We start from the raw sequence: 12,913 nt of genomic DNA, 5'->3' as shown, positions 1-12,913 counted from the left end.
TCCCCCATGTCTCTGACTCTCTCCCAGAAATCCTTTCTCTATCCTGGAACTTCAGTGTCCCTATTTCCTGCCTAAGCTCATAGGCTAACAGCCTTTTATGGGCAGGTAAATCTTCCACATGTTGTACAAAAGATTCCCTCTACACAGAGTTCCAAAGGCTTTCTACGGTCCTTCTCAGAACGACATGGTCAGGAGTGTCATGGGAATACTTCACACCTGGAATCAATTTCTATGCTGGTTAGGGTTACTGTAGCTTTAATGAAACAAAGCAACTTGGACAGAAAAGGCTTTATTTGGTTTACACTTCCACATCACAATCTACTCTTGAAGGAAGTCAAGACAGGAACTCACACAGGGCAGGAACCTGGAAGCAGAAGCTGATGCAGAAGCTGTGAAGGAGTGCCGCTTACTGGGTTGCTCATTATGGCCTTCTCAGCCCTTGTTTTTATAGTACCCAGGACCACCAGCCCAGGAGTTGCAGCACCCATAATAGATGGGCTGTTCCTTCCCACATCAATCATTATTAAGAAAACTAAGGCTGTCTATAGCCTAATCTTATGGAAGCATTTTATCAATGGAGGATCACTCCTCTCAGATGATTGTAACTTCTGTCAAGTTGACATAAAACTAGCCAGCACAATGCTACTGGGGAGGGTGGTGTCATTGGTGATACCAGCATGTCTGTGTCTTGGTCTTGGTCACAGCTTTGAGCTTTCACATGGCTACGTGTGACTTGTGAGGTCAACGGCAGCCAATGTTAGGCTACTGCATGTTAGTTACGTAAGCATGCAGAGCCAACCTCTGGGCCCACAGGCTCCACTGGGGCCAGCTGCTGGGGAGGTAAAACTAGGCAGTCAGCTCTGAGTTACTGGTTTCCAGAAGTGGAGGAGGAGGCAGGCCCTGCAGAAGGCACCTAACTGAATTTCACAATCAAACTTACCACATCTGTCCCAAAGGGAGCGTGGGAGGCTTTATCGCTATCTGCAGTCAATTGAGGCAGCTGTGAGCCTGATGCAAATCAGGCTTTCAAACCTCTGCTAGCTTAAGGACAACTGGTCAATTTCTTTTCTCTGTTTTTCTGGTGTGTGCATGTCTGTGCTTGCACATGCACAAGCCCACACATGTGTTGTGCATGTGTGCATGGGCTTTTTTTGTATGTGTGTGAGTACATGTATGAAAGTGCTCATAATACATGTCTGAACACACATGTGGAGGCCTGAGGCCGATGCGAAGGTATCATCCTCCGTCCTTCTTCCATTTCAGTCACTGAGACAGGGTCTCTCAGTCAAGCCCAGAGCTTATTCATGTGGCTGGTCTCATTAGCCAGCTTCCACTGTCTCCTCTTTCCCAGGCTGAAATTGCAGGTAAAGCCACCATATATAAGTAATAGGGATCCAGGTTCTGGTGCTCACTGTGTGGTGCCCACTGTGTGGTGTTGGCTTCACCTCTGAGCCTCACACTCACTGACTCTCACCTCTGAGCCTCACACTTACTAACTCTCACCTCTGAGCCTCACACTCACTGACTCTCACCTCTGAGCCTCACGCTCACTGACTCTGAGCATCTTGTGTAACATCTTCTCCATCTTTTACAGTTTGTCTTCCTGTTTCCTATGCCCATGGATCCAGGCATCGTTGTCTTTCTTCCTCTCCGTAGTATCCAAGCATCTCGATCCGTGCCAGGGACACAATTTGTTTCTTCCCCTGTGTGGGATGATGGTGTGCCCTCCAGTTAGGCTGCACTCTCACCTTTTGAACCCTGGACATGACGATGGGCCTGTAAGATAAGAATACTTTCCAGCTTGCTGGGGCTTTCCTTCCTAGAAGTCTCAAAAGGTAGAGCAGCCCTGAGTCTTGATCGTCTCCCACAGTGGCCCTGCGACTCTGCAGACTACTGGGCACAGCGGGGCCATGACTTAGGGAGGTCTAACACTGTACGTATGGAGCAAATGCTGGGGACTTTGGGAAACAGGGAAAATGCCACTTCCTGCCTCCAGTCCTCAGACTCTCTTGTTTCTTATACCTTCCTTTTGTCAGTGCTCAGCACATTCCATTTCTCTGTGGTTTAAAACCTTTCTCTCACGTGCTGTTTCCCTCCCTATGAGTTATCATGTGAGGTATTTTAGCTTTTAGGGTAATTCGACATTTATGCCTTATAAAACCACAGAGACAGGCTGGAGAGCTGGCTCAGCAGTTCAATGCCCAATGTGCTCTTCCAGAGGACTTAAATTTGGTTTTTAGGTGGCTCACAACCTCCTGTAACTCTGGTTACAGGGGATATGATATCTCTGGCCTCTGTGGGTACCCGCATATATCTGTACATCTCCCCATACATATGTAGATTATAAAAATAAAAATAAATCTTAAAGAACAGAGAAAGCTCCAACAAGGTATTTATTTTTTTAGCTAACACTGAGTTCATTTGTTCATTCATTCATTCGTTCATCCATCTTCCCATTTCTCAGTCACCTCATGTACACTGAGCCTGTTTACTATGTGGCAAGCATTGAAAAGGACGTGGCCTCTTGTACAGATCTGTGCAGACCACATCAAGACTGGGACAGGGAGGTGGGGTGGGAACTGCTTTCACATTGTTCACAGCCCTGAGAGTGCTTTAGGCCAGCATTTAAATATGATAGTACCTTATATTTTGATAGTATTTTTTTTAAAGCTTAGAGTCATGAGAGTCTATGGTGTTGATTTTTTTTTTGGGGGGGGCTACATTTTACTACTACATACTAACTACTACATCTCATAACTGGGGCGATTTGGGGGTGATCTTTTAAGTGCTTTTTAAAAGAGTTTAAAATGTTCCTTCAAAGCAGTTTGTGCTCTGTGAGTGAGCGGATTGCACAGGAAAGGCACGTTGCCCCCCCGCCCCCCTCTCCCTCCAGAGCTCAGGTACCGTCTAGTGTGGGTATTATCTTTCTGACTACAGCCTGTGGTATGAAATTTTAATCCATTTAATCCATTTTCCATCATGGGAGTGGCAGGGTTCACACTGAACTTTAGGAACCTGCTGTGATCTTGGCCCTTGTGCTCACTGTTCCATGCCTCTGCTTCTCCCTTTGTGAGCTGCAGGATGGAATTTCAGGGTAGAGGCCTGGTGGAGCACAGTCAGTGTTTTAATAAAGCACTAGCTGCCCCTCTTTCCCTCCCTCCCTCCATCCCCCCTTTCTTCTACTGGAGACAGGATCTTGTGGTGGTGGTGGTAGTGGTGGTGTGCAAGACACCTATGTGGGATCAGCAGAGAATGGCGGGTGTCTGGGTCTGTCTCTCTCCACCGCATTCCCTTGAAATGGGGACTCCCGCTGAACCTGGAGCTCACTGTTCTCCAGCAAACCCCAGCAATCTCCCTAAGACAAGCTCTTGCTCTATTGCCCATGCTAACCTTGAACTCCTGGCCTCAGGCGATCCTCCTTCCTGCAGATGCCTGCAGCCATAAACCAGCTCTGTGTGTGTGTGTGTGTGTGTGTGTGTGTGTGTGTGTGTGTGTGCATGCGCATGCGCATTTCCTATGATGGTCCTCTCCCCTGAGTTGAGCTCTTAATTGTAATCTTTTTCTTTCCTCCCTTTTCATCTCATTGGCTTTTGGTTCTTACTTTTTTTTTTTTTAGAAAGACTTATTTTATTTATTTCATATATATGAGTACACAGTCTAAAGAAGACACACCAGAAGAGGGCATCGGATCCCATTACAGATGGTTGTGAGCAACCACGTGGTTGCTGGGAACTGAACTCAGGACCTCTGGAAGAGCAGTCAATGCTCTTAACTGCTAAACCATATCTCCAGCCCCTGGACCCTACTTTTATTTATTTATTTATTTATTTATTTATTTATTTATTTAAAAAAGATTCCAACTTTATCTTCAGATGCTCTTTTGGTCTTTTCTTGGTTTTCTGTTATTTATTTATTTATTTTTTTACAGACTTCCTAGCCTGCAAGCCTGGTTGTTCATAAACTGGACACATTTCCCTCTGGCTGTCTGAGAGGGCTTTGCTCGTGGTCTGTATTTAGAACTCATCTTGGCCACCTTATTCATCTTGGTACCCTCCCCCCCAGGAGGTTCTTGCTCTCATTGCTCTGGAGCCTCATCTATCAATCAATCAATCAGTCAGTCAGTCAATCAATCAATCAATCAATCAATTTGTTTATTTATTTTGGAGCTGAGGACCCAGGCACTCTACTACTTAGCTAACCCCCCAAATCTAGTCTTTAACATTATTAGATTTACTCATTTATTTTCTCTGTGAATGTTTTGTGTCCACATATTCATGTGAGCCACATGTATGCTTGCTGGCTGTGGAGGACAGAAGAAGGTATCAGATCTCCCCAGAAACTGGCTTTACAGATGATTTCGAGCCACCTTGTGGGTGATGGGAATTGAACCTGGAAGTGCAACAGGTGTTCTTACTTGCTGAATCATCTTTCCAGCGGGAGGAGAGGCTTTAAAAAAGATTTATTTATTTGTATTTTATGTGTATGAGTGTGTGCATGTATGTTTGTGCGCCATGTGCATGCCTGGTGCTTGTGAAAGTCAAGAGAGGATGTCAAATCCATGAAAAAGGCATTAAAATTAGTCACAAGCTTCCGTGTAGCATTACAATGTATTTTTATTTACATGTGTAGATTTGTGTCTATGAGACCAATGCTGTGTGTGTGTGTGTGTGTGTGTGTGTGTGTGTGTGTGTGTCCATAGAGGCCAGAGGTGGGCATTGGGTCCCTGGAGCTCAAGTTCCAAGTGCTCGTGAGCCACCCAACCTGGGTGCTGGGGTCCAGATTCCAGTCCTGTGAAGGAGCAGGAACACTTTTTTTTTTTGGTAGTGGTGGTGTGGGGCGATGAGAAAGCTTTACCGTGTAGCCCTGGCTGTCCTAGGACTCACTTTGTAGACCAGGTTGGCCTTGAACTCACAAAGATCATCCTGCCTTTGCCTCCCAAGGGTCGGATTTAAAGGCATGTGCCACCATACCTGGATATCAGGAGACTCTTAACTGCAGAACTATTTAATAAAAAATATGTTATTTGTGTGAGTGTGAGTGTCTGTGTGTGTGTGTCCGTGCGTATGAATGCAGATGTGGATGTACAGGTACTGCAACACATGTGTGGAAATCAGAGGACAAGTTGTAGGAGAGACAGACACCTCACTACCACTTGGGAGAGGCTGGGGTAACTCAGTTGCTCAGGGTTGGGGTGTGGGATGAGGGGCTGAGCACACAGCTCTCCTCCTGTTCACTTCCTTCAGCGGAGGTGCCCAGACTCCCACTCTTCCTGGACACGCCTCTTCCACCCCTTCTCCAGGCTTGTTTGGGTGCCCAGGCTTGTCCTTCCTGCCACAGTCCCCTCTGTTCCTACTCCAATTACTCTCCTTTTTCCTGGCCTAGTTCTCAGAAAGGATCTTGTATCATTTAAAACTTTTAAAGTTACATTTATTTCAGTGCAGTGTGGAGGTCAGAGGATAGCTTGTGGAAGTCAGCTCTCACCATTCACCCCGCGGGTCCTGGGGGTAGGTGGGGTCAAACACAGGTCACCAGGCTTGGTAGCAAGTGCCTTTAGCTGCTGAGCTATCTTACCCACACCCTTCTGTTTATTTGATGTCCCTGCTCCATCCTCTTTGTGAAACAAATATGCATGCAGTTCATACGCAATCGTGTCCTATTTTTCTGTGTTTTCTCTTGGGTCCAGTGGAGGAGCAGGATAGAGAGAATAATAGAGAGGGTAGAGAGAATGATAGAGAGGGTAGAGAGAATGATAGAAGATGATAGAGGTGCTGATGGGAGATGTGTTCCAGAGTCAGGCGTGCTGCAGATAGGATGTGGGCCATATGGAGAGATGCCACAGGGACTTGAAGCTCCACCTTCCTAGAGGAAAGACTAGAGGAGCCCTGGCCAGGAGGTGACCTTCCCTTCTCTTGGTGTCTCTGGGACTCCCTACCTGTGTTGCCAATGGTCAGTTGACTCATGAGCCAGTAGCTTGGGAGACTGTCGGGCTGCATGATAGAGAGTAGTTACAGCATCTGGGGGCAGGACTCAAATTTAGGGAATGGCTAGGAGGACACAGGCCCCGCTGAAGGAGAACGGTAGAATCTGAGAGTCCTGAGAGAACAAGGCTCTTCTGGTGAGGGAGCAGGGTGAAGGAAGAAGGCAGGTGCGGTACCCAGGACTGGAGCCAGAGACCCCTGGATGGGCTTAGCAACCAGAAGCAGCCAGGAGCCCCCTACATGGCCTAGACTGTGGGATTCAGCTGAGAGGTGGAGCGCAGAGTGGGTAGGAGGAGCTCCAGGCTACTCTTGAGCTGTGTCTGTAGAAATTGGGAGTGAGGAGGCTGATTGCCACGAGGAAGTGAAGTGAAAGCTTTTATGGTGGCTGAGCATCAGTGTGTGTGTGACCACATCGCACCTTCCTGAGCACTGGACAACTGATGACTTTGCTGTTCTGAGCAGACGAGTGTCTGGAGCTCTGAGCAAAGCGTATTCACTTCTCTTAAACCTGCACTGGTTGGGAGCAGGGTTTCAAGCTAACTTCCTACCCAGCGTGGGTGCAAACAAGGCTTCATAGCACCTGCAGGAAGGGACCTGACCTGTGCCTGGAAGGAGCCGAGACCGGATACATTTATCTGTCTCAGGGAAGGAAAGGTTGTGGCGGAGGTGGTGGCTAGGTGTATATGCCAGCACTTTCACACAGCCAGAGCTGACTCCACCAAGGGAGCTAGTCTGTTCTTATTCTTACGGCAGCGGCGGCTAGAACAGGGTTAACAAAACTCTGGAAAAACCTACCAGAATAGCTCAAGCGAGCAGTTCTTCTTTTCTGTTCAGTGTTCTCAGCCTGGACACCAGGCCTTCCCGTGACTGGCCTGTGGTCAGCTGTCTCAGGGTTTCCCTTTTCGATCACACTTCCTATCCTAGCGCAGATAAACTCATTCTGCACCCACTGGGTCAGCCCAGGGGCGCACCCTGTCCTCAGCGGCTGATGCGAGAGGGTTGGTTGGGAGCAGCTCCCCCCACCCCCACACCTGCTTCCTCTCCCCTGGGCCACCTGCCCCCACATATGGAGCCTCAAGCTGCTCACTTCTGTGTCTCATTTTCAGAACTCCCCAAGAGAGCCTGAGTTCATGGGAGCCATGTGTGTGCATGCGTGCATGGCAGAACAGCTGTGTGGATGTCTTAGGAGGGGAGGCCTGCAGACTGTCGCTCATCTGGCCAACTGAAATTCTACTTTCATGAAGTAACTTTAAAACAGGAAGTGGGTTTCCAAAAATGTTCCCTTCTGACAGAATGGGGATGGTGGGAGACGCTCATGGCTCTGTGGAGCTGGTGGGTTTTTCAGAGACATGAAGTTCCAAACTGCTCTTCCGGGCGGGCCTCATGATGGTCCCCAGACCTACCCCAGGAATAGTCGTATTTATCTCAAGAGGCTCCCATGTCTTTGAGTTTGACATTAATGAATTGCTCCTGCAGTCAGGAAGGACAGACACAGGGCTTTTGAGTGCTGACCCGGCTTTGGGCGCTGTTCCTGTATTAGCAGAGGCAGAGGCAGGCTTCAGCCTCATAGGGTCTTTGCCTTCTGGTCTCTGGCATGAAACGAGCTCTTTTTCTTCTCTTCAAGCACTGCTAACTGAAAAGGTCCAGGGATTTCCCCAAGAGCAGAAGTTTTCAGAGCCGGGTGTTCTCTCAGTGAAGTTCTGCAAGCGTCCTTTGAGGCTGAGAGCCTCTCTGGGAGAAAAAGCGTTATCTTAGGGTCTCCTGACCTCCCCCACACAGCTGTGTGAAAGGCATCTCTTCATTGCCTCACTCTGTGGGGTTGGGGGGGGGCGGCCTGAGGCCTGAGGCTCACGTAGGAGGGAGGGACGTTCTGGTGGGGAGTGCTGAGACTGCAACCCTGCCCACCACAACTCTGAAGACTTTAAATAAAGCTGGCTTCTGCCATCAGGGAAGGTCATAGCCCTGTCACGGTTCTTAATTACTCCTACCATCGGGCCATGTCATGGCCCTGCCACAGCTCTCAGTGTAATGAGACTGCAGGTGAGTGAACATCTTGTCAGCCCTTGTCTCCAAGATTCCCAGTGGGGCTGCGCTGGGGACTTTTGGCATACAGTGAGTGTTTTTCTCTGCATTACTTACACTTACTGTGTGAAAACTTCTTCCTCCAGAAGATGGACAAGCCATCTATCCTAGAGAGCTCAGAGTGCCTCGGAGGACTAAAGTTTGGAGTCAGACAGTCCTGGTGTTACCTGTTCTGACCCTGGTCCTCATCAGGAAACCAGCATTAACAGGGGGGAAAGATCAAGAGGTTAAGGGAAGGGAAGCAGGCTTAGCATGTCCACGGCACAATAGGAGCTGGTGGCAGTGCATGCACACATGGGTGGTTTCATGTGACTTTATTTGTCCTGGTGAAACACACATAATTAAAAACCTTTGTTTGGAGTGTCTCCATGGCACCGAATGTATTCACAATGCTATGCAGGCACATCCACTTACCGGATCCCAAATCTTCTCAACACTCCAAAGAGAATCCTCATCCATGCCTCTGCTCCAGGTATTTCCAGGAATTCTTAGTCAAGGAATTGAAATAAAGGTGCACAAAGACTGTAAAGTAGGAAGGCAACGGTACTGGAGAGATGGCTCAGTGTTAAGAGCACTGACTGCTCTTCCAGAGGTTCTGGGTTCAATTCCCAACAACCATATGGTGGCTCATAATCATCTCTTCTGGGGTGTCTGAAGACAGCTACAGTGTACTCAAATAAATAAATATAAATAAATCTTAAAGAAAAGTCAGGGGGAGAAGCAGGGCAAGTATTCAAAAGCCAAGCCACTCTAGTCCAGCAGCTCAAAAGAAAGGCACTGTCAAGAGGGACAACAGAGGCCAGGCATGGTGCCCAAGAATTTAATCCCAGCACTCAGGAAGCAGAAACAGGTGGATCTTTGTGAGTTCGAGGCCAGCCTGGTCTCCATAGTGAGTCCCAGGACAGCCAGGGCTACAGAGTGAGAACTATCTTTAAAACATACAATGATTGACAGCGGGCCATATAAGTGTGAGTATGTGCAGGGGCCCCAGCTTACTGCCTGGGACTACTTTGATGGGGTCCTGAGGAAGGAGGGGCTGTTTACTAAGGGCCATGCCTTGGATGACTCTCTATTTTAACTGACACAGAAATTTTACTGTGCATATGTCCCTTCCCACAATGCATCTGCTTTGAATCACTTGCACGATCAGTGGTACACAGGCGTAAGATGGTAAACAGAGAGATTCTCTCTAAAAATTCACTTAGAGGACATAGTTTGTTTTATTTCCCAACCACCCAAAACTAGTTCAGGTCAGGTTGGCCCCCTACCAGTGTACCTCGTTCTGACTGGAGTCTGAGTGGACGGAAACATGAGCGAGCAAGCTTGGTGGTTGTTAAGGGAAGGAAACATTTAGTCCACTGTTTGCAGTGAGCTGTCTGCGTAGCTCGCAGGCAGGGATCCTAGGTGCAGTGTTAGAAGAGGACACATGTGCACACAGCACCTGTAGGGGAAAGTCCTAGATTGCCAGTGTATTGTTGTAAGAAGGCTGTGTGCACATCCCAAGCTGCGTGAAGTCCCAGGCTGCTCAGCGGCCCCCGTGCTTGCCCACCTCATCCCTATCTTCCCCCCACAGTCTCCAGCAACCACTAATCTTTCTGTTCCTGGGCATCTGCACATTCTTGTGAACAGCATTCTTGTGAACCCTTTGCAGCCTCATGTAGCTTAACAGTTCCGAGGCTCATTTAGGTTTGAGCATTGACCAGTGAGTTTCATTCAACCTTCAGGACCGGGTAACATTCCCATGAGCTCTGAATTGGGAGGGGTTGCAGGGTGACCCCGAGTCATGCTGGATTGCCACTTTCATTGTTTCTGAAGGTCAGGGTAGCAATTTTGTTTCAGAAGACTCGGCCTCAGAAGCATCATTAGGTGTGGGGCAGGCCAGGCGGTTGTGGGCCTTCTCTGGGAGCTTGGCTCCGGAGGCTGCAATAGCTCCCAGCTGCAGCTCTTCCAGGGCCGGCTGGAGGGTGGAGCTGGCTTTAGGCCAGGAAAGGCTGTGTTGGTGGATAACAGTCCAGCTTCTCTGTCTCCTCCAGATGCAGGAAAAGGCCAAGGAGATCTACATGACCTTCCTGTCCAATAAGGCCTCTTCACAAGTCAACGTGGAGGGGCAGTCTCGGCTCACTGAAAAGATTCTGGAAGAACCACACCCTCTGATGTTCCAAAAGCTCCAGGACCAGGTAATGTGACCTCCTTGCCTGTGCCTTGATCTGAAAAGCTATCTGTGTTCTCTCCAGGCCTGGGAGAATTCTTCAGGGAAATGCTACATTCCCCAGGAAGTACCTCATCCTGCTGTGCAGGCCAAGCCTACTGAGGGGCTCACACTGGCGAAGGCTGGGGAACCCCAGGTTCTGCATTTGGACTATGTTGACTCTTATTCCATGCACCATTCGAACTACTGGGGTTTGCAGCCATTTCCACCCAGACGGGATGGGAGGCTGGGTCTGTCTGAGGGATGCAGGTTACAGCGACATGGTGATCGTGAATGGAGGGTTGGCTAGGGAGCCTACAGATAGTGACAGGGAATCCAAGACTGGCTTGGTTAAAATGAACAGACCCTCTCACTGTCAGTGGCCCAACACTATAAGTAAATTTATGATGTGGTCCCTCAGCCATAACAACCAAGTGAAAATTTTGCAGTGTATTCCACTTAGAACTAGAAGAGGTAAGTTTAACAATTGACACGTTAAAGAGGTAGACCTTAAGTTTTCTGGCAGAATGTCTTATGAGGAATATTCAATAAATGTCACTAGACAAAAAGGACGTGACCTGATATTCAGACCTGGATTTATAAATGTGTGCTCACTTCTGCACTCCTGTTAAATGTGAGTCGGGCTCTGGGTCAAGCTTGCACCTCTGCTGGGAAGGCAGACTGAGGCTAAGAGACTCATGTTGAGGTAACATGGAACAGCTGTTGAAGGTAGAAAGAAAAGGTTCTGGAAGAAGCTGTGAGGAGGATTCAGAGTCGCAGGAAAGCTGGAGGTGTTTTTTTTACAGACACCCAAGGATGTTCCTCACTACCTGCCCCAAGGCGACCATTCACACTGAGGCCCACTCCCAAGACTAACTTCTCAGGACTGTAGGTCCTACATGGTACAGAAACACTTCCTCGTGTTCTTTGGGAAGGCTGACTTTGCAGGGCTCGGGCTATACACCGTGGAGACTGTGCTGTCTCTGTGTTGGCTGAGCCTTTGCTTTTGAGGGGGCGCTTTTTGATCACCTGGTGCATAGAGCCTAGAATAGCTTTTCTGAACCTGTGGGCCAAGACCCCTTTGGGGATCGCACGTCAGATATCCTGTATATCAGGTATTTATGTTACAATTTATAACAGTAGCAAAATTATACTCATGAAGTAGCAATGAAATAATTTTATAGCTGAAGGTCACCACAACCTGGGGAACTGTATTCAAAGAAAGCTTGAGGAAGGTTGAGAACCACTGGACTACAGGATGTCCCAGCATCCAAGAGGCTCCATCTTGCTCCTCATCTGGTAGAAAACAAGGCACCCAGGCAGAAACACAAGCATGAGTACTTTAAGAACAGTTTCCAACCAACACAGTGAGGAATGTTGATCCCATGTAAATTCTGAATAAAATTTGGCGGTTGAGGGAACTCTGTCTGAGTCTCTGGGGAGACTTATCAAGGGTCTTTTTGAGGAGTGATTTTGAGTGATAGGCATAGATTTGGGAGAGAAAGGAAGAAAGAAAAGGCAAGTTTTTGTGACTGTAGACACATGGGAACATCAGTCTATTTTGGCCCTCAGGATCTTCTAAAAGGCTCCCATGGATACTTTGAAGTACATCCAACTGGTGTTGAGAGGTTGGCCCGATACTAGGTTCTAGGTTATCTGCAGTAACATTGGCCAATGCTGAGCTGTCCTAAGAACTATTGTCTCATTTGTCATGTCTTATCCTGGTTGTGTTGACTACAGAAACACGGCTCAAGGAGCCTTGGTGGCTCTTTAGTTAAAGTCACTCAGAAAAACTGTGGACATGCTGTATCCCATATAGCCATCACCCATCTTCCTCCTCAAGGGCAGTTTCCCTCTGCCGGGCACAGGCCATGATGTCCTTGAGACAGAGGGAGTACAGATATCATGGAGACTCTGTGGGGTTACAGAGACCAAGGTGGAAATGAGCTGAGAGAGCCTGGTAGGACTTCACACAGTGGCTTGCATGCAGTGCCAAAGATCCCCACAAGACATCCAAACAGAGGCGTCTGCTATGACGAGTGTCTGCTGGGGCGGACGGACGGCTGGCACAGAAAGGAGACAGATGCCCAACAGACAGGATGAGGGTTCTTGTTTTGTTTGTTTTGTTTTTGAGTGACACCATAGGTGTTATTCTGAGCTGTAGTCTGGCCTCAAACTCAAACTCCGTTCCTCTGCCTTCCAAATGCTGAGTTCACAGGTGTGTGCCCCCACACCTGGCTGAGTGACAAAAGTTTTAAAAATACTTTTAATCTACCTGGTAGTAAAAGGCACTTGGAAATGAAAAGCTACCGAAGGCCCGCCCCCGTGATTTCACCTGGAGATAGCCACTGGGGCAGCATTCCATCTCTGCCTGCCCATCTTTCATGTTCTATAAATACCGCGTGTGACCCACACTCGTCACCAATGTGGTTCAGAGTTTGACTGTAAAGGAAGTGCTTTTATATCCTGTTGTGAAGCTCTGTTCAGACAGACAGACTGGTTGGGGTGGGGAGAGAGAGAGAGAGAGAGAGAGAGAGAGAGAGAGAGAGAGAGAGAGAGAGAGAGCCAGACTATGGTATAGGTGGGTGAAGGAGAAAAAGCTGCAACCATTGGTCTCCCTGGAGACTGGATGCAGGGGCTCTCATGATACACACAGCATGTGCTA

The 12,913-nt window shown here is 48.3% G+C and overlaps 1 protein-coding gene across 2 annotated transcripts in view; it reads left to right on the top strand.

The window, feature by feature from the left end:
• Rgs10 (regulator of G protein signaling 10) overlaps window positions 1-12,913 on the top strand; it is a 42,064-nt gene that overhangs the window by 18,195 nt on the left and 10,956 nt on the right. For both annotated transcript variants that reach the window (XM_021208837.2, XM_021208838.2), the window contains exon 4: window positions 10,094-10,237. In XM_021208837.2, coding sequence (XP_021064496.1) covers window positions 10,094-10,237 — 144 coding nt within the window. The remainder of the gene's footprint in view (window positions 1-10,093; window positions 10,238-12,913) is intronic.

Source organism: Mus pahari, chromosome 1 (genome assembly GCF_900095145.1).
Source record: "Mus pahari chromosome 1, PAHARI_EIJ_v1.1, whole genome shotgun sequence".
NCBI classification, from domain to species: domain Eukaryota; kingdom Metazoa; phylum Chordata; class Mammalia; order Rodentia; family Muridae; genus Mus; species Mus pahari.
This window is presented reverse-complemented; position numbering and strand designations above follow the sequence as displayed.